At 41.5% G+C, this 21,906-nt stretch overlaps 2 protein-coding genes across 3 annotated transcripts in view; both read right to left on the bottom strand.

The window, feature by feature from the left end:
* LOC113895978 (zinc finger protein 791-like) overlaps positions 1–21,906 on the bottom strand; it is a 69,996-nt gene that overhangs the window by 43,501 nt on the left and 4,589 nt on the right. The window lies entirely within an intron of this gene.
* Positions 4,280–21,906, bottom strand: part of LOC113895979 (zinc finger protein 709-like) — a 74,466-nt gene continuing 56,839 nt past the window's right edge. The window contains exons 2-4 of one of the 2 annotated variants that reach the window (XM_027547858.1): positions 6,997–7,123; positions 6,734–6,794; positions 4,280–6,356 (exon numbers count right to left, since the gene is read on the bottom strand). In XM_027547858.1, coding sequence (XP_027403659.1) covers positions 4,946–6,356; positions 6,734–6,794; positions 6,997–7,123 — 1,599 coding nt within the window. In that variant the 3' untranslated portion in view covers positions 4,280–4,945. Of the gene's footprint in view, positions 6,357–6,733; positions 7,124–21,906 lie in introns of both variants that reach the window. The other variant, XM_027547859.1, reaches the window with a different exon arrangement.

The following is a 21,906-nucleotide window of genomic DNA, read 5'->3' as shown; positions in this document are numbered from 1 at the left end:
TTGAATTCCTTTATAATGTTTTTGTTTTTTTGGCTGCAATGCAGGGCATCTGAGATCCTTGTTCCCTGACCAGGGATCAAGCCCCTGACCCCTGTAGTGGAAGTACAGAGTCCTAACCACTGGAATTCCCTTAAATTTCTTTATAATCCTTTTTATTGCTATAAGGTTGGTGAAATAGTCTGTGTCTGATTTTAGGAATTGAGTCTTCTCACTGTCTGTCAGTCTAGCTAAAGGTTTGTCAATTTTATTGATTTTTTTTTCAATCAATCCACTTCTGATTTTATTGATTTTCTGTATGCTATTTCTATCCTCTCTTTTCTGCTCTATCTTTTTTATTTCCTTCATCTCCTTGGGAGTGGTGGTGTTGGTTGCCCATCCTTTCAAGTGTGATAAGGTACAAGGTAGGATTATTGATTTGAGATCTTTTAAAATCCCATGGTCGGAGGGCCTGGTGGGCTGTAGTCCATGGGGTCCCTAAGAGTCGGACACAACTGAGTGACTTCACTTTCACTTTTCACTTTCATGCATTGGAGAAGGAAATGGTAACCCACTCCAGTGTTCTTGCCTGGAGAATCCCAGGAATGGGGGAGCCTCGTGGGCTGCCGTCTATGGGGTTGCACAGAGTCAGACATGACCAAAGCGACTTAGCAGCAGCAGCAGCACTTCTCTATGGATTTCTTTGACACATGGGGCAGTGTTCTGTAGTCACCTGAGGTGTAATTATAGTGTTTCACATGTCTTTTATTTTCATGTTGACATTTTGCCTACTTGTGTATATAATATTGAAGTGAGATACTGGAATCTCCAATTACTGTTACTTGTTTTTCCCTTCATTTCTCTTTTGCTTCATTTATTTTGGCAAAGTTTCAATAAGTTATGAGAGAACACAGACCTATCAAGACAGAAAGACAAGACACTGTTCCAGTCAAGAGACCATACTCTTGATGCTAATGTTTCAACATCCCTTGGCTTCCCTGGTGGCTCAGATGGTAAAGAATCTGCCTGCAATGTGGGAGACCTGGGTTTGATCCCTGGGTTGGGAAGATTTCCTGGAGGAGGGCATGCAACACACTCCAGTATTCTTGCCTGGAGAATCCCTATGGACAGAGGAGCCTGGTAGGCTACAGTCCATGGGGTTGCAAAGAGTTGGACACGACTGAGCGACTAAGCACACACACACACATTGTTGTGCACTTTAGAGCCAAGGTACCCCATTAGCACAAATAATCAAGGAACTGTAGGACTTGGATACAGCAGCATAAGACAAACAAGTTCTTGCAGCCCTGATGATAATATTTTTGTGGGAAAAAACACATGGTTAGGAAATGATAAAGCTTTGGCTTATAGATGGAAATGAAGGCTTTGATGGAATGTAAAATAATAATGTGAGATAATAGGGAAACTGGGGTGTATATATATATCTTTTCACTGAGGGTAGGCGCCTCAGTGAAATGGTGATGTCATTATTGATCACTGAATTTCTATGACGTAATACATCTTTAAAACTTTTTCAGGAACTCCTTGGCTGTGTAGATAAATGTTTAGTCACCAAAAACTCCATGGACTGTAGGCCACCAGGCTCCTCTGTCCAAGGGATTTTTCAGGCAAGAATACTGGAGTGGATTGCATCTCCTTCCCCAGGGGAACTTCTTGACCCAGGGATCGAATCTGCATCTCCTAATTGGCAGGCAGATTCTTTACCACTGAGCCACCTGGGAAGCTGTGTCAGTAAATAGGTTGCATCAATATAGAAATTCTGCATTCTTGTAATTAAAAGTAAAGATTCCCTGTAAAGAGAAAGATACAGACATGGTTCCTCTTCATTTTTGCAATTGTTAAACATTTTGTATATAGAATGTGTGCTCATGAGTTTGGGCATTGTTGGATATTGGCTCTTGGAACTTCCTAGTGATTTGGGCCGTGTTGTTTGTGGTGGTTTTATTTTTAACCACCTCATTTGAGGGGATTTTAATTTACCTTTAACTTTTAAAAATTGTTACAGTATTTGGTGCTTTCATTTTGCTGCTTAACACACCAATTAGGAGTTCCTCCTATTTAGGGACATACATTCATCTGCACTGTTCAAACCCATCCTGAGTTTATTCTATGAGTAGAGTGATGACTACTCAAGTCTGTTGTGATTTTCCAGTGGAAACATGATAAAAAAAAATAGTGGATGTTTAGAGGCAATCATACAAGGAATAATTGAGGTGAGCTGTAGGGAGAGGGTATTACTTTGGGTAATATCCTAATTTAGTATAAAAGGAGAAATGAGAAATTTTGTGTCTTTTTGTTGCAGGAGTGGTTAGAAGTCTTATGCATCAGTGATTCATTGGCCTGTTTTACTATTCGAGGTTTCATTTCCATATGCTTCGACTTCCAGCATATGTTGTGTAAGAGTAGGAGACAAAAGTAATAGCTGTGAGTTTTTATGAAGTTTTGTAAATACATATAAAGCTTTTATATTTATTTATAGATAGATAAGAAGAAAGAAAATAACACAAATGACTTTGTATGCTAGGAGAATATTAAACTCTCCTGAACTTCAAGTGTTCAACTTTGTCCCCCACCACTCTGAGATTCTTTCTAGGAAGAACTGAAGGACTGGGGAAGAAGGACATAGGCCACAACAGGCCTTTTTTGCAACCCTGTCTGAACACCCACTAGGGCTGCACCTCTCCTTGTTTCATCACCTAACTAGGAGTGAAGTGAGAGGGCTCCCAGGTCTGTCTTTGAGTCTAAGTCAGCTTCCTCGAACAGATCTTTGGACATACTGTGGTTCTGAAACCTAAAGGTGTACCTCAAATGGAATTTGCTGGGGACATCCTCATTCAAGTTCATCACCATCAGTTCCCTCCATGGGCATCCACAAACCATTTCCAAGTCATTGTTTCCCAAATCAGGCCTATGAACATCTTTAGAAACCAATGCATATTCCACTCTGAAAAACTGACCTGAGGTAACATCAGGGGCAGAGAGTGACAGAAACATTCAGCAGAACCCATGTCATGGGCATATCCCATTGACCACAGAGACCACAGGCACTGCATATTTATCAGATCCACTTGCTTGCTTATTTACATGACACTTTGAAAGGGGACACAAATAGCTCTAGTATTTTTTTCTTTTTTTTAAAAAAAGTTTTATTTAAATATTTATTTGGCTGCATCAGGTCTTAGTTGCAGCATGTACATATCTCAGAAAATGGATGTCAAACAGTTAGTAGTGGTTTTGAGGATACTTGACTGGAAGGAAAAAATGTAGAAAATGGGTTGGAAGATAGTATACCTGAAGCTCCTATGCATTTGGCTCTCTTTAAATATGGTGACTGTGAAATCTGACTAATACCTTCCTTGTTTCTGCCTTCCAAATCTCTGGCAAGTCACACTATTGGTGGACTCTAACAGGGAACCATAAAGAGGATGAGTTCTGGAAAATCTAATCCCTAACATTACCTACAGAGAGGATAGCTCTAGCTTTAGATTTTGTTGCCCCACCATAAGCCTCTCTTCTTATTTATTTATTTACTTGGCTGCATTGGGTCTTAGTTGGAGCATAGGGGATCTTCATTGCATTATGTGGGATCTTTCATTGAGGCACACAGGCTCAGTTGCTCCGTGGCATGTGGGTTCTTAGTTCCCTGAGAAGGGATCAAATCCAGGTCCCGTGCATTGCAAGGAAGATTCTTAACCACTGGACCACCAGGGAAGTTCCTAGGCCACTCTTCTTAATTCCAAGTCTATTCACCAAATTATAGTCAGAAGGAAAGATACAAAGCAAGATATAAATATGAAAATAATTGTTCACATAGAAACTATATTCATTTATAAGTGAGGTATACACAAATATTTACTGAACAGTTTATTAGTATAGAAAATGTTAAAAGGCTCTTGTACTCTTCACTCCAACAAAAGAGCTTGGTAAGAAAGATAAATAGATATACTGGACTAGAGATATTCGAGAACTGCCACAGCTGTTATGAAAATCCAAATACCAAACTGTCATTTCTCAGTGGCCCCTTAACACAGAGCAAATCAAACATTATAAAACAATTTTAACCTAATTGCATTATTAGAAATTTACTTTGATTCACCTATGATCCAACTGGCTTCAAAAAGAAAAGATAAAATAAAACTGATTTAAAGAAAAAGCTCAATTAATTTTATGTACCACTGTGGAAACATGACTTACAGAGTCATCTCCCCTCATATTCATTTCTGAGAGTAATTACTAGAAATCCACTGTCCAATAGTGCACTTTAAGAAAGAGAATTGATAAACACAATGTATTTCCAACTTTAATAACAACTGTTTCCTGTTTTCTGAAAGATTACACATAGATTAATTTTCATCAAGCTTTCTCATATTACTTATATTTATTTCTTTTCAATGTGAGTTTTCACATGTAAAGACATTGTAAAGATTTTCACATGTAAAGATTTCATTGAAATCTTTCTGAAACTGTTTAACTCAGGAGTTTTTGTCCAGTGAGTCCTTTCATTATTTTGGACTTGGAATGACTGACAGTTTTCTGACCTTTTTTTTTTTTTTTACATTATATAGTATCTCTCCAGTGTGCACTCTCTTCAAATGGTTTGTGACAAATGAAGGCTTTACCATACTCCCTCCACTCTGATCTTTTTCAAGTCATCAAAAATAAATAAAAACCTCTGGTAACATCTGAAGGCTTTCCCATATCCCTTACAGTCACAGGTTTCTCTTCAGTATGAATTCTTTCATGCATTTCTAAGGAGGTATAATTTTTGCAGGACTTCCCACATTGTTTACAAGGTTTCTCTTCTATGGGAATCCTTTCATGTGTTTGCAAACTTTGAAAATATCTTAAGGTTTTCCCACCTTGTTTACACTGATAGGCTTTCTCTCCAGTGTGGCTTCTTTAACATTTTCAAAGTGAAGTTGGTTGACTAAAGGCTTCTCTGTATTCCTTATTCATAAAATTTCTTCTCAGTGTGAATTCGTTTGTGCTTTTGGAAGGAAGTGTAATATCTGAAAGCTCTACTGCACTGTGAACATTCATAGGGTTTCTCTCCAGTGTGCAGTCTCATGTGTACTCTCAAGGTTTGGTGATGGGAGAGGGCTTTCCCACATTCCTTGCATTTGTAGGGTTTCTCTCCAGTGTGAGTTCTTCCATGTGACTGTAAGGAATTGTAATGACTGAAGGCTTTACCACACTGTTTGCATTCGAAGGGTTTCCCTCCAGTATGACTTCGTTTGTGTTTGTGAAAGGAAGGGTAATATCTGAAGGCTTTACCACATTGTTTACACTCATAGGGTTTCTCTCCAGTGTGCAGCCGCATGTGTATTTTTAAGGTTTGCTGATGGGAGAGGGTTTTCCCACATTCCTTGCATTCATAGGGCTTCTCTCCAGTATGAGTTCTTCTGTGTGACTGTAAGGAATTGTAGTAATTGAAAGCTTTACCACATTGTTCACATTTATAGGGTTTCTCTCCAGTGTGAATCCTTTGATGTATTCGAAAGGAACTAGGAGAAATGAAGGCTCTCTCACATTCCTGACATTTATAAGGTCCATCGCCAGTGTGAGTGATCATGTGTGCTCGAAGGCTTGAGAGACCTCTGAAGGTTCTTCCACACTCCTTACATTCATAAGGCTTTTCCCCAGTATGAATTCTTTCATGTTTCCGAAAAGAACTAGGACAATTGAAGGCTTTACCACACTGCTTACATTCATAGGGTTTCTCACCTGTGTGGGTCCTTTGATGTGTTCTAAAAGTATGATAATATCTAAGGAATTTTCCACATTGCTTACACTGATAGGGTTTCTTGTCACTGTGGGTTGTTTCATGTGTTCGCAATGAAGAAGAACAATTAAAAGCTTTCCCACATTTCTTACATGTATATGAGGCATTTCCAGTGTGTGTTACCATGTGTCTTCGAAACCCTGTGCTCCACATGAAGGCCTCCCCACATTCCTTACATTCATAGGGTTTTTCTCCTGTGTGGATTCTTTCATGTGCTTGAAAGGATGCACGGGAATGGAACGCTTTCCCACATTCCTCACATTTATATTTTTTCTCTCGATTGTGATTTTTCTCATGGGTCTCCAAAAACTGGAGATAGCCAAAGGCTTTACCACATTCCTTACATCTATATGGCTTCTCTCCATATTTCTGATACTCAGGTGGTTTACGTTCAGTGTGATAACTCATATGTCTCTTAAGGGATGAATGACGTGTAAACACTTTCCCACATACACTGCATTCACGTGGTTTCATTCTATTAGTTTTCTTGTTCATATTGAGGTTTGGAATAATGCTGAAGTTTTCTCCACACTGACTACCCTCTTTATTTTCACAGAGTCTTTCTACTACATGACTTCTGTGGAAAACAAACAAACAAACAAGGAGTACATTATTAATGAGTTCTTTATTAACAATTTTATATTTAGTAGGACATTTGAAGTACATTTTTATCACTTACAGCAATAGTGTAGGTTTTATGTGTCTGAATGGTTTCAAGTTTAACGTAAAAAATGCTCTTGCAATCATCAAAACAGTGACAATTCACAAAGAGAATTTATTTAAAGTGTTGAACTATTTTGCAAACACTGAACATCTATGTCACATAAGTAATTTTGGTGAAAAATTTCCAAGAATAGCTAAATTTGGAGCACTAGTTATTTCCTCCTTTTAAAATTGTATAACATAACAGAATACTCACATGAGCTACTATATTATATTGTGGGTATGACTTACCTTAATTTTCTCCCCTGATTTTTGTACTGATCTTCAATGTCATGATCTTCCCATTTTTCTCCTAAATTGCAGATCAAGGAAAATGATTCCAAAATATTATTAGTTATAGAAAAATGACTAGATTCTATATCCATTGTTGGCTGTGACCTGGCCTAGTTTTATTTAGCAACATCCTGCATTTCCACATTTAATATCTTGGAACAATAAGCAAGAAACACCTGTTGTTACTAATTAACAAAATAAAGGCAAGTTGTCATCCTCACCTATTGAGACCAGGTTCCTCAAGGTTTCCCGCATCACATCTCTATAGAGCTTCTTCTGTGAAGGATCCAGGAAAGCCCATTCTTCCAGGGTGAAGTTCACAGCCACATCCTCAAAGGTCACTGAGTCCTAAAGCATCCCAAATGTGTGTATAGGAGGATGTGTGAGACTAACAGCCCTGGACATCTATACACCATTTATATGAAGACTCATTTTATGTATGAGTCTGTCACCTCTCTGACTTGATTATGAGAAGCTTACTCTCTGTCCGCACTTAATTCCTTATAAATTTAACAGCATCATGAAAACATGCAAATTATTTATACAGTTTATTGTGATCTCATCAGATATTATTTCTGTCTCATCGCAGGGTCCATGCATGTTGGGAAATGACAGAAATGCTATACACATGAAACAAATATTATCATTTTAAGGTCATGGATTCCTTGTGAGGAAAACTCTTCCCTCTCCCTTACCACCCACTGTTTACAGCACTCCATGAGGCAGAGGGTGAAATGTGCATAATATTTTACTAAGTAAAAACATAGTGAAGAACTAGAAGCTTTTACTTCCATCCCTATCACCAAACATGAGTGTCCAGGACAAGTAGAAATCCAGCTTTTAATAAGATCCAACTGGCTCTTTAGTCGTTAAGTTCCAGGCTTTTAGAAATAGTACAGTGATGTAGCTGGTGGAATGAAAATATCCTGACTGCCAGGATGTATCCCTTTTAACTTGTGTAATATTTACCACAGGCTCAGCTCTCCCTTTCTCTCTCTGATTTTATGGACTTGAAAGTTATTTGGTATTTAGAGCTCAGATACCAGGAAGAACATGTCACAACTTAGACCACAAATTCCCTATACTCATGCACCTTGGGGCTGCTCAAAGGCACACAAAGTCACACAAAGTGGGATAATATGCCAGAAGCACTCTTTAGGGCAGAACCAGAACACTGTGCCCTGTGCTTTGCTGACCTTGAGTAACAGGTTAAGAGCTGAAGACTGCAAGTGTGTTCATTGAAAATCACAATGGATTCATGGTAATTTAATGAAGGATTCAGCAGTGCTTTCCTCCAAACAACCCTAAAATCTCTGTTTTCAAACCTCAGGAAGAAGTGGTTTCAAAACCAGCCATTCTAGAGGCTGTCCTCCCAAGTTCTCTAATTCCCAAACACTCCTATCTGGTCTACAGAAGTATGATGGCTTGACCACTGAACATAAGAATCCCTTCGTTGATGATAGCACACAGTGCCAATAGCATATGAAAGGGTTTACTTCCCATAATTGAGGTCTCTGGGGAAAGTAAGACCTGCTTCTCCAGCAGTCAGGAAATGCCTTAAGAGAGAAAGGAGCCTGGGCTTTTATAAAAAATTAGGGGGTGGATTTGGGTTCACACACAAGAACAGGATCTTATGAGGGCTTAACGTCTTGTTACTGCCAATAGAAAGGAGCACCAAGGCACTCTTATCACTATGTAGAGGTGTGGGTCAAAGAGAAATGAGGGGAAGGGCCCTGCATACATTCCCTTCTCTCTGAGGAATCTGGAGTTTTTCTCTGGTGCATGTAAGGCAGAATCTTCCTGACACCAGTATGGATTTTAAACACTGGTGAGTCTGAAAGGACCACAGGTTTTTCTGCAGCTTTTTTTCTAGCATTTGCCAGCCCCGTGCCTGAAATGATTTGAATACTCTTTCTCCCTGTGCCATTTCCCCTCCCACTTCCACTTCCTGCCTTCCACTGCCCTTGTATGAACGGAGTTTTGTAATTCTAGCTGTTGTATTTTGTGGACCTGTTATTTTTGTTTTTCTGTGAAGCACAAATATTAGATGTGGGAGGTATATGAGACTCCACTGCTCCTGGTCACTCCCTTTATAGCCAGTGATCACTGTCTTGTTTCTTGTAACTCAAGTTAGATTTTGGTCTCTTGCTCCACTGCAAAAAAACAAAAGACAAAAAACAAAACAAAACAAAAAAAACACAAGAGAGGGGACAGGAGGAAAGACCTCACAGCTAGATCTGCTGGGTTTGAGGAATGATTTTCTTTCTTCCCCATGAAGAGGAAAAAGCTTTTCCACTGGTACATTTAAAGCTCCCCCAACAATAGGGAGGTACCAGTTTTGGACAAGTGCCACTGCAACACGGAATGCTCAGAGAACCTGAACTTTTAAACTCTGGAGGTCTAAACTTGACTATTGGCCACTGCTGGGTCTGTCTGGTGTTTCAAAGGAATACTGGGTGCTGCAAATAGGAACTGAAGGGGTAAACTTATTAAACCCATTAAACCTATGGAAAAAAAGAGAGAAATGGGTGGAGGGAATGAGGCTTTAAAGTTAAAAGCAGTCAACCATCAAAAATGGGAGTCAGAGAACTCTGGTTTTGGGTCCGGTATTTAAGGAACTCTGGTGGTCCAGTGGTTAGGAATTCGCTTTGCAGTGCAGGGGATGCAGACTGGATCACTGGTCAGTGTCTAAGATCCCACATGTCTTGGAGCAACTAAGCCTGTGTGCCACAACTACTGAGCCCAGGCGCCATAACCAGAGAGAGTCCAAGCACTGCAACAAAAGATCCTGCATGACACAACAAAGATTCTGTGTGCCATGACTAAGATCTGAGGTAACCTAAATAAATAAATAAATATTTTAAAGCACTTGGATGCCATTCCCAACCTCATAGAAAAAACTTGAAAACATTTGAAATCAATAACTCTTCTTAGATCCATCAGAGCATTGACGTCACAGGAAAACCACTGTTTCCAAAATTGAGAAAGAGAAAATAAAGATACAAGGCCTGGGGACTTCCTTGGTGGTCCAGTGGTTGGGAATCCACTTTGCAATGCAGGGGCTCAAGAGCTGGATCCCTGGTTGGGATCCTACATGCTTCAGGGCAGCTAAGCCATGCACAGCAGCTGGAGGGCCCACTTGCCACAGCTACTGAAGCCTGCCCACTATGTAGCTTGAGGGCCACAATTAGCCTGTGTGCCACACCTGGAGAACTTGTGTGCTGAAGCAATGGATCCCAACTAAGACCCAATGGAGCCAAAACCAAACAAATATTTTAAAAAAGTCATTGATGGCAAACCACAAATGCAGGAAGTTCAGAAAACACTCTATAAAGAGTCTGGCTGCCAGTACAGGAGACACCAGTTTGATCCCTGATCTGGGAAGATCCCACATGCCTTGTAGCAACTAAGCCCATGCACCACAACTATTGAACCTGTGTACCAGAGCCCAAGAACTGCAACTACTGAGCCTACAAGCCACAGCTACTAAAGTCTGGGCACTCTGGAGTCTGTGCTCTGTGACAAGAGAAATCCCTGCTTGCCCCAACTAGAGAAAGCCTGCACAGCAACAAAGACCCAGCACAGCCAAAAATAAATAAATAAAAATAAAATTATAAAAAAAGAAAAGGCACACCCAAGTATTTCGTATTGAAACTGAAGAAAGAATATATTGAAAAGATGTAGAAGAAACACCTTAGTTTACACAGATTTTTAAAAATTTACTTTAAGTATAGTTGATTTACAATGTTGTGTTAATTTCTGCTGTATAGCGAAGTGAATCAGCTATACACATACATTCCTTTGTATATTCCTTTCCATTCTGGTTGATTGGAAAGTGAAAGTTGCTCAGTCATGTCCAACTCTTTGCAACCTCATGGACTATAGAGTCCATGGAATCCTCTAGGCCAGAATACTAGAGTGGGTAGCCTTTCCCCTCTCCAGGGGATCTTCCCAACCCAGGGACCAAACCCAGGTCCCCCACATTGCAGGCGGATTCTTTACCAGATGAGCCACAATGGTTGATTACAGGATACTGAATACAGTTCGTTGTGTTATAGAGTAGGATCTTGCTGTTTGCCCATTCTATATATAATAGCTTGCATCTGCTAATCCCTAACTCCCAATTCATCTGTCTCCACTTTCTCTCCCCCGTGGCCATCACAAGTCTGTTCTCTGTATCCGTAAGTCTGTTTCTGTTTCATAGATAAGTTCATTTGTGTCGTATTTTAGATTCCACATATAAGTGATATCATACGATATTTGTCTTTTTTCTTTCTGACTTACTTTCAGTTCAGTTCAGTTCAGTCGCTCAGTCATGTCCGACTCTTTGCGATCCCATGAATCGCAGCATGCCAGGCCTCCCTGTCGATCACCAACTCCCAGAGCCCACCCAAACCCATGTCCATCAAGTCGATGATGCCATCCAACCATCTCATCCTCTGTCATCCCCTTCTCCTCCTGCCCTCAATCTTTCCCAGCATCAAGGTCTTTTCCAATGAGTCAGCTCTTCGCATCACGTGGCCAAAGTACTGGAGTTTCAGCTTCAACATCAGTCCTTCCAATGAACACCCAGGACTGATCTCCTTTAGGATGGACTGGCTGGATTTCCTTGCAGTCCAAGGGACTCTCAAGAGTCTTCTCCAACACCACAGTTCAAAAGCACCAATTCTTTGGTGCTCAGCTTTCTTTATAGTCCAACTCTCACATCCATACATGACCACTGGAAAAACCATAGCCTTGACTAGACAGACCTTTGTTGGCAAAGTAATGTCTCTGTTTTTTAATATGCTGTCTAGCTTGGTCATAACTTTTCTTCCAAGGAGTAAGAGTCTTTTAATTTCATTGCTGCAATCGCCTTCTGCAGTGATTTTAGAGCCCAGAAAAATAAAGTCAGCCACTGTTTCCCCATCTATCTGCCATGAAGTGATGGGACTGGATGCCATGATCTAGTTTTCTGAATGTTGAGCTTTAAGCCAACTTTTTCACTCTCCTCTTTCATCAAGAGACTCTTTAGTTCTTCTTCACTTTCTGCCATAAGGGTGGCATCATCTGCATATCTGAGGTTATTGATATTTCTCCTGGCAATCTTGATTCCAGCTTGTGCTTCTTCCAGCCCAGCGTTTCTCATGATGTACTCTGCATATAAGTTAAATAAGCAGGGTGACACTATACAGCCTTGACGTACTCCTTTTCCTATTTGGAACCAGTGTGTTGTTCCATGTCCAGTTCTAACTGTTGCTTCCTGACCTGCATACAGGTTTCTCAAGAGGCAGGTCAGGTGGTCTGGTATTCCCATCTCTTTCAGAATTTTCCATAGTTTATTGTGATCCACACAGTCAAAGGCTTTGGCATAGTCAATAAGGCAGAAAGAGATGTTTTTCTGCAACTCTCTTCCTTTTTCGATGATCCATCTAAACTTACATTGATGACTTACTTTATTCAGTACGATAATCTCTAGGTCCATCCATGTTGCTGCAAATGGCATTATTTATTTTTTCTTTATGACTGATTAGTATTGCATTGTGTGTGTGTATACAATTGTGTATACACAAATGTGTATATGTACACAATGTCCATTCATCTGTGTATGGACATTTAAGTTGTTTCCATGTCTTGGCTATTGTGAATAGTATTGCTATGAACATAGGGGTGCATGTATCTTTTCTTTTTTTTTTTAATTTGATTTTATTTTTAAACTTTACAATATTGTATTAGTTTTGCCAAACATCGAAATGAATCCGCCACAGGTATACCTGTGTTCCCCATCCTGAACCCTCCTCCCTCCTCCCTCCCCTACCCTCCCTCTGGGTCGTCCCAGTGCACCAGCCCCAAACATCCAGTACCGTGGATCGAACCTGGACTGGCAACTCGTTTCATACATGATATTATACATGTTTCAATGCTATTCTCCCAAATCTCCCCACCCTCTCCCTCTCCTACAGAGTCCATAAGACTGATCTATACATCGGTGTCTCTTTTGCTGTCTCGTACACAGGGTTATTGTTACCATCTTTCTAAATTCCATATATATGCGTTAGTATACTGCATTGGTGTTTTTCTTTCTGGCTTACTTCACTCTGTATACTAGGCTCCAGTTTCTTTTCTATTTATAGTTTTGTTGGGTTATATGCTCAGGATTTGGATTGGTTGCTCATATAGCAACTCTATTGCTAGTGTTTTTGAGGAACCTCCATACTGTTTTCCATAGAGGCTGCACCAGTTTACATTCCTAGCAACAGCTCAGGAGGGTTCCCAGTTCTCCACATTCTCTCTAGAACTTTTTATTTGTAGTCTCTTTAATGATGGTCATTCTGACTGCACCTAATTAGGTGGTACTTAATTGCAGTTTTGATTTGCACAGAGAAAAAAAGACTTTAATTAAATCAGACGTGTTTTCAGAAACCATGCAAGGAAGAAGAGAGTGGACTGAAATGCTATACAGGCATACTTCATTTTATTGTGTTTCACTGTAGTTTGTGGAAACCCTACATTGCTGATGATGGTTAACATTTTTTAGCAATCAAGTTTTTAAATTGAGCTATACAAATTGCTTTTTAGATATAATGCTACTGCATACTTAATAAGCTATGATATAGTAGAAACATAACTTTTATATGCACTGGGAAACCAAATAATAAGTGTGACTTACTTTATTGCAGTGGTCCTGAACAGAACCCCCAATTTGAGGTCTCCTTGTATTTCAAGTTTTGAAAGAAAAAAAACTCTTCTAGTTTTCAAACCCCAAAGGTAGTCCTTTGAAAATATTAATTTAATAAAATTATAAACAGCCAGTCAAGACAATGAAGAAAGAAAACAGAAATTACTAACATCAGAAATAAAAGAAAGGAGAAATAAGCATGAAAAAGGATTTGACACCAACCAACATCCATTTATGATAACAAACAATGCTATTTGCTGAGCAAGTTTAACAAATGTACCACAGTCAAATAAGAAATAAAAAACAATATAGTGCAAACTGTGGATGCAGAGGGGTTATGTATACTTTCTGATACATTTCTCTATGCTTCCTAATCAATTTTCCTATACACTTAAAACTGCCCTAAAAAACTTAAGTGTACTAGAAAAAAAAAAAAAAGATGAAGACGAACTCATTATCCCTGATGACTGACCAATGGCTGAAACAGGATACCTTTCATCCAACTGATTTGCATTTATTCAATAAGGCAGCATGGTGCTCCATCAGCCTAAGACCAGTAAGAGAGGTGAAACTTCCACTGGATGCCCTGTTGGACAGAACTGCACAGCATATTCTGAGAAGTGCCATAGTTACTATCAACATCTCTAGAACTCTAATGTGGATGAGAAGTGTCCTGGCAAGACCGTGAGCAGTGGACCTAGTACCTGTACAGAAGAGTGGTACCCTGTGACTTCCCTGGAGGTCCAGCGGTTACGCATCCGCTGAACAATGTGTGGGGCATGAGTTCACTTTCTGGTCACAGAACTAAGATCCCACACACCTACTGAGCCCACACATCGCAAAGAAAGATCCCGCCTGATGCAATGAAGAGCCCATGTGCTGCAACTAAGACCCGATATAGCCCCCCCCCCCCCCAAAAAAAAAAAAAAAAAAATATATATATATATATGAGGTATTACCTTGATTTGTATTTTGGGTTATCTATCGAGTTCAGAGGTTCTTAAAGTTCTTTTACTACAAAGGGGGCAACTCTGAGACAACTGTCCAAGAATCTGTGAATACAAGTAGATAAGGCCAGTTTTGGGCCAGTATCAAGACAACTGCCTGATGTTTGGGTAGCTGTGTGGCCCTGGGGTTTGGATTTTTTTATCAGGGATATTGCAAATAAGGGATGAAGGGAAGCAATTGTCTTCTGAACTTGTCCTGCAGGAATGTATATTGTCTTCCTTACAGTTGTGCATCCATCCCAGAACTGTGCCTTCAATTAACCCCAGCTAAGACTCCATCTGGGAGAATGGAGACCTTTCCCAACACCGCAGCAACTTTTAAGGGAATGAGTAGAAGAGGTCTCCTTCTGCAGGAGACTCAGGCGAGGACAGATGTGACACCATCATGTCACATGGAGGTGTTGGTAAGCATGCTGACCCAATGGGGTGCTGTTTCCAAGGTCACAGGCATAATGAGCAGTTCAGCAGAGGATCACATGCTCAGTGCTTGCTGCTGCTGCTGCTAAGTTACTTCAGTCGTGTCCAATTCTGTGCGACTCCATAGATGGCAGCCCACCAGGCTCCTCTGTCCCTGGGATTCTCCAGGCAAGAACACTGGAGTGGGTTGCCACTTCCTTCTCAAATGCATGAAAGTGAAAAGTGAAAGTGAAGTCACTCAGTCATGTCCGACTCTTAGTGACCCCATGGACTGTAGCTTACCAGGCTTCTTTGTCCATGGGATTCTCCAGGCAAGAGTACTGGAGTGGGGTGCCATTTCCTTCTCCTGCTCAGTGCTTATGTTCTCGAAAAACACAAGTCTGTGTGCCTGATGCACAGTGAGGCCAAACAATACTAAAACACTGGAATTTGGAACAGAGAAAAATTTATTACAGAACTATGCAAAGAGATGGGTGGCTGAAGAACCCCAAAGTTACTAAAAGCTTTCAGCAAAGCCCTTTTATAAGAAAGGTGAGGGAGAGGCCTGATTAGTTGTTGCAAACTTCTTGGTGTCAGATCCTTTGTTCCTGAAGTTAGGTCACGGTCAGGCAACAATCTTCTTGTAAATCTCTACCAAATGAATGTTATTCTTTCTTCTGACAAGAAAGAGCAAGGTCCCAAGGCAAAGCTTTCACCCTCTGGGGTCCCGGTCCTGGCTAAGAGGAGGTAGATCTCAGTTGGCAACTTGGGGCCAGGTTCCCAGACTGCCCAAATGTCATCACTGAGGGAGCCAGGCACCGAACCCAATGGCCTTCAGGGTGCCCAAAGAGTGGGAGACAAGGTCCCACAGACTGTGACCCAGGCAGACTGCCACTGCTACTATTAGGTCACAGAGGCTAGGAGGCGGGAGAGGTTCACTGCTGCCTCAAGGCCTGGGCCAAGACTAGCTTTAGTGAGTGGCTTTAGTGAGGGCTCTAGAGCCCCACCAAATAGATTCATGGGATTAGATCTGATAGACAGAGTGCCTGAAGAACTACGGATGGAGGTTCATAACACTGTATAAGAGATGGTGATCAAAACCATTGCCAAAAAAAGAAATGCAAGAAGGCAAAATGGTTGTTGGAGGAGGCCTTACAAATATCTGAGAAAAAGAGAGAAGTAAAAGGCAAAGGAGAAAAAGAAAGGTATATCCATCTGAATGTAGATTTCCAAATCTACAAGAGAGATAAGAAAGCCTTTCTAAGTTAACAATGCAAAGAAACAGAGGAAAACAATAATGGGAAAGATTAGAGATCTCTTCAAGAAAATTAGAGAACAAGGGAACATTTCATGCAAAGATGGGCACAATAAAGGACAGAAACGGTATGGACCTAACAGAAGCAGAAGATATTAGGAAGAGGTGGCAAGAATACACAGAACTATACAAAAAAGATCTTAATGACTTGGATAACCACGATGGTGTGATCACTCACCTAGAGCCAGACATCTTGGAGTGTGAAGCCAAGTGGACTTTAGGAAGCATCACTATGAACAAAGCTAGTGGAATTGATGGAATTCCAGGTGAGCTATTTCAAATGCTAAAATGTGATGCTGTGAAAGTGTGGCGCTCAATATGCCAGCAAATTTGGTGAACACAGCAGTGGCCACAGGACTGGAAAAGGTCAGTTTTCATTCTAACCCCAAAGAAAGGCAATGTGAAAGAATGTTCAAATTACCACACAATTGTACTCATTTCACAAGCTAGCAAAATAATGCTCAAAATTCTCCTAGTTAGGCTTTAACAGTATGTGAAGTAAGAACTTTCAGATGTTCAGGCTGGATTTAGAAAAGGCAGAGGAATCAGCAATCAAATTGCCAACATCCGTTGTATTATAGAAAAAGAATTCCAGAAAAACATCTGGTTCATTGACTATGCTAAAGCCTTCGTCTGTGTGGATCACAACAATCTGTGGAAAATTCTTAAGGAGATGGGAATACCAGACCACGTTACCTGCCTCCTGAGAAACCTGTATGCAGGTCAAGAAGCAACAGTTAGAACCAGACATGGAAAAATGGACTGGTTCAAAACTGGGAAAGGAATACATCAAGGCTGTATATTGTCACCCTGCTTATTTAACTTACATGCAGAGTACACCATGCCAGGAGAGATGAAGCACAAGCTGGAATCAAGATTGCCAGGAGAAATATCAATAACTTCAGATATGCAGATGACACCACCTTTATGGTAGGAAGCGAAGAGGAACTAAAGAGGCTCTTGATGAAGGTGAAAGAGAAGAGTGAAAAAGCCAGCTTAAAACTCAACATTAAAAAAAACTACGATCACGGAATCGAGTCCCATCACTTCATGGCAAATAGATGGGTAAACAATCAAAACAGTGACAGACTTTATTTTTGGGGGCTCAAAAATCAATGCAGATGGTGACTTCAGCCATGAAATTAAGACTCTTGCTCCTTGGAAGAAAAGCTATGACAAATCTAGACAGTGTATTAAAAAGCAGAATCATTACTTTGCCAACAGAGGTCCGTCTAGTCAAAGCTATGGTTTTTCCAGTAGTCATGTATGGATGTGAGAGTTGGATCACAAAGAAGGCTGAGCACCAAAGAATTGATGCTTTTGAACTGTGGTGTTGGAGAAGACTCTTGAGAGTCCCTTGGACTGCAAGCAGATCCAACTAGTCCATTCTGAAGGAGATCAGTCCTGAATATTCACTGGAAGGACTGATGCTGAAGCTGAAACTCCAATACTTTGGCCACCTGATGCGAAGAACCAACTCATTAGAAAAGACCCTGATGCTGGGAAAGACTGAAGGCAGGAGAAGTGGATGACAGAGGATGAGATGGTTGGATGGCATCACTGATTCAATGGACATGAGTTTGAGGAAGCTCCAGGAGTTGTTGGTGGACTGGTAAGCCTGGCATACTGCAGTCCATGGGGTTGCAAGCAGTTGAACACAACTGAGTGACTGAACAACAATTGGAGCCCCACAGGACACAGCCTTCAGCCTGTTCCCTGGGCGCCAGCTCACCTGCTGGCCCAAGGCCCAGTGAGCTGAAGGGCTTCCAGGAGAAGGCTAGGATCCAACTCTTACCTCACTCTCTATCTGATGACCACCAAACCACAGACCGATGGCTGAATTCCTTCCCTTTAAGTTAGTTGCCGAGTCACATTCGACTCTTTGTGACTCCATGGACTGTAGCCCACCAGGCTCCTCTGTCCATGGAATTCTTCAGGCAAGAGTACTGGGTGAGTAGCCATTCCTTTCTCCAGGGGATCTTCCTCACCAGGGATCCAACCTAGGTCTCCTGCATTGCAGGTAGATTCATTACCATCTGAGTCACCAGGGAAGCCTGAATTCCTTCCCTGCTGCTGCTAAGTCACTTTAGTCATGTTTGACTCTGTGTGACCCCATAGATGGCAGCCCACCAGGCTCCCCCATCCCTGGGATTCTCCAGGCAAGAACACTGGAGTGGGTTGCCATTTCCTTCTCCAATGCATGAAAGTGAAAAGTCAAAGTGAAGTCGCTCAGTTGTGTCCAACTCCTAGCGACCTCATGGACTGCAGCCTACCAGGCTCCTCCATTCATGGGATTTTCCTGCTCAGTTATTGGTCAGCACTGCAGAGGGCCCTGCCCACAAGTAACAAACTGTCAATAAGGGAATTCTTTCCCTCAGTTCAGTTCAGTCGCTCAGTCGTGTCTGACTCTTTGTGACCCCATGAATTGCAGCACGCCAGGCCTCCCTGTCCATCACCAACTCGTGGAGTTCACTCAAACTCACGTCCATCAAGTCAGTGATGCCATCCAGCCATCTCATCCTCTTTCATCCCCTTTTCTTCCTGCCCACAATCCCTCCCAGCATCAGAGTCTTTCCAATGAATCAACTCTTCACATGAGGTGGCCAAAGTACTGGAGTTTCAGCTTTAGCATCATTCTTTCCAAAGAAATCCCAGGGCTGATCTCCTTCAGAATGGACTGGTTGGATCTCCTTGCAGTCCAAGGGACTCTCAAGTCTTCTCCAACACCACAGTTCAAAAGCATCAATTCTCTGGCGCTCAGCCTTCTTCACAACCCAACTCTCATATCCATACATGACCACTGGAAAAACCATAGCCTTGACTAGATGGACCTTTGTTGGCAAAGTAATGTCTCTGCTTTTGAATATGCTATCTAGGTTGGACATAACTTTCCTTCCAAGGAGTAAGCGTCTTTTAATTTCATGGCTGCAGTCACCATCTGCAGTGATTTTGGAGCCCAAAAAAATTCCTTCCCTAGTGGTCCCTTATTGACAATTTGTTACTTGTGGGCAGGGCCCTCTGCAGTGCTGACCAATAACTGAGCAGGACTACTAATGGCTGCTAATCCACAATTGGTTGCTTGTAGGCGAGGCCCACTGAGGCACCAACCAAATGCCGAGCAGAACTGTTGCCTGGTAACAGGGTGAGCAGTAATGACAAGCACAGCAATGGCTGTGTGCTAAGGGCTGTGCTCACTGCATTCTATTACACTTGTGAGAGTCTTAGTTTTCAAGAGAGCCTAGTACATGGTGATAGTTGCACTTCTAAGGCAGTTCTTTGCACCAGAAGCCTATAGACAGCTTAAGGCCATCATGGGTCACTGTAAGGTGCATAAGAGGAGGTCACTGTATCCTCTATACTGAGGGAGACTCCAAGGGAACTAACAGGAGTGCCTGTTGTATGGTCATTTAAACACAGTCCAGAGCCTTCTGTAGTAGGGGTTCTCTCAAGGTGGGGGCCAATTTCCAACTAATAGTAAAAATGGGCTTAAGTAAAATTCCTAAATAAGGAATATGTTGTCTCCCCAACACCAAAAGAACCTAGTAGGCCTTGTGGGTGCTGAGAATGACTACAAGTATTTCTTCACATTGTAAAGGAGGGAGCAGTTGATTACTGAAAAACATACAGAAACTTAACTAAGGGCCTCACATTGCGTGGGTTAATGGCCCATACACTTTTTGCGAGATCCTTTTTTCCATATTTGTGTATTCTGAATGAAAATGAAATGAATGTGCTCAGAGGAAGATGTCCTTAGTGTGATGTCATACCTGTGTTCCTGAAGCAAAGTGCATGCAGTTCAAATCTTCCTGCAGAGACTGTGGGATGGCAAGACCACTGAGGTTCTCTGAGGGTAACCAGATAAAGACGTCCCTTCAGAGGGGAAGGCCTCTGCAGCTGAGAGAATGTTGAAATAGATACTCGACATAACAGACTTATCAAGTCTGTGAGAGCAAGATATTTACTGCGTGGATGAAGTAATTTCCACAATGACAGGGACTAGGAATAGGGGCTAATTTGATGTAACCACAGCTCAAGGTTGCTGTAATCCACTATGAGGTATCATTCATTCTTTCCAGGTTTAAGAACAGATCAAATAGGCTATTAAAGGAGAAAATTGGGGGCTATCACCTCTCCCTTAATATGTTTCTTTATAATGTTTTTCAATACAATTCAATGTCATGGTCCGTGTGCGGATTGGAAAAGAATTTTCAGACATGAGGCAGAATGGGAGGGAAATAAAGTTTATTAGAGTGGGAGGTGCTGTTAGAACAGCAGGCCAGCTCAAGGGAGAACCAACATTGAACAGGGGTCCTTAGTATACTCTTATACCCAGGGTACAAGGAGTGGGATAGGGGTCTTGCGGGTCATTTGCTGACTGGATGAAGTATGTATTCTGGGTGGGGTAAGAGTAAGGCAAATACCTTCTCCCTGTGAGGTAGGAGGGAAAACAGGTTATATTGCTCAGGAGGACCTGAAATCCGTTAATAGTTACAATACGGAGGAGGGAAGGACAACAAGCAACTGGCTTTTCTGTTCCTGCATTCGAAGACCCTCCTTGGTTTTATTTGCTCTTTTGTCCTTGGGTTATCACATTCAAGGCCCTGTTTAAAACTTTAAATCAGGCCATATTAATGAATTTAACTGTCGGGTAATGTTTGTGGAATCTTATTTTGTCTTGCCAATTTGGAAGTAGAAGACAATTTAATTTTACTTAATGAATCGTGGGTTCAGAGCTTCCCTGCTCACTATGGGATATTTTGGGACAATGAGTGATACAACCATGAGAAATTTAGGCAAGAAGAGAGTTCTGCTGCTGAAGGCAAAGTATACCTATTTGTCCTTTATACTCTATTCAGTCATTCCCCTGAGATGATGAGGTAAACTGCTTAAATATAGTGGGATCCCCATGAATACCTGCAATTTGAAACCTAGTTTAATTACATGAAGTTTCATGAATTAGAGTGCGGTATACAGGAGATGTTAATATTAATTTAAATTCGTATTACAGAGGACCAAAAGTCAGGCAGGCTCCTTCTGTCTTTTTACTATGGAAACTCTTCTAGCATATTTTGGACTTACAATTGAATGAAACTGTAGTCCTTTCTTTCAGTACGTTTTTTGTCTGGTTCTCTCCCTCCAGTCTTTCTTTGTTGTGTATTTTAGGTCACTGAATATACTCTGGGGGAGAGAGTGTCCTTTCCACCCTAGCATTGATCATTTTTTTCCTCTAGAGAGCCTCACACCAGTGCCATCAGGGTCAGAGGCTTCCTTCATGACAACTGGTTAGGTTATAGAAATGAAGTACCCCAGGCTTAAATTGGTTTAAATTAACCCCTTTTCTGTGCCACAGTGAGGCTACAGGTGTTGCCCACCTAACGCAGAGGGTCAGCATCTTTGTTGCAGGTGCTTCTAGCAGGTGCAGCAACAGCAGAGGTACTGAAGGGTCCTGGTGAGCCCTCTGGTATTAGGAATGGACTCAGCCTGCCACCTACGGGCTGCCTTTACTCTCTCTTCTCTTTCTCTCTGAAATAACCTTTTCAGAGTGATCATCTGAGGGGTTTACCTCATTCACAGGGTTTAATCAGCCAAGTAACCCCCGAAGATCCCTCCTCTCCAAGGTCTGGGTGAACCCAGCCTCAGTCATACCTGCACTAAAACACAGACAGGTTCCATCCAAGCCATGGACTAAGGATCACTAGGAGGGTCCCATCCTCATTCTACTCCCACAGGACACGGCATTAACACACACTGTCAT

Source organism: Bos indicus x Bos taurus, chromosome 7 (genome assembly GCF_003369695.1).
Source record: "Bos indicus x Bos taurus breed Angus x Brahman F1 hybrid chromosome 7, Bos_hybrid_MaternalHap_v2.0, whole genome shotgun sequence".
Lineage (NCBI taxonomy): Eukaryota > Metazoa > Chordata > Mammalia > Artiodactyla > Bovidae > Bos > Bos indicus x Bos taurus.
This window is presented reverse-complemented; position numbering and strand designations above follow the sequence as displayed.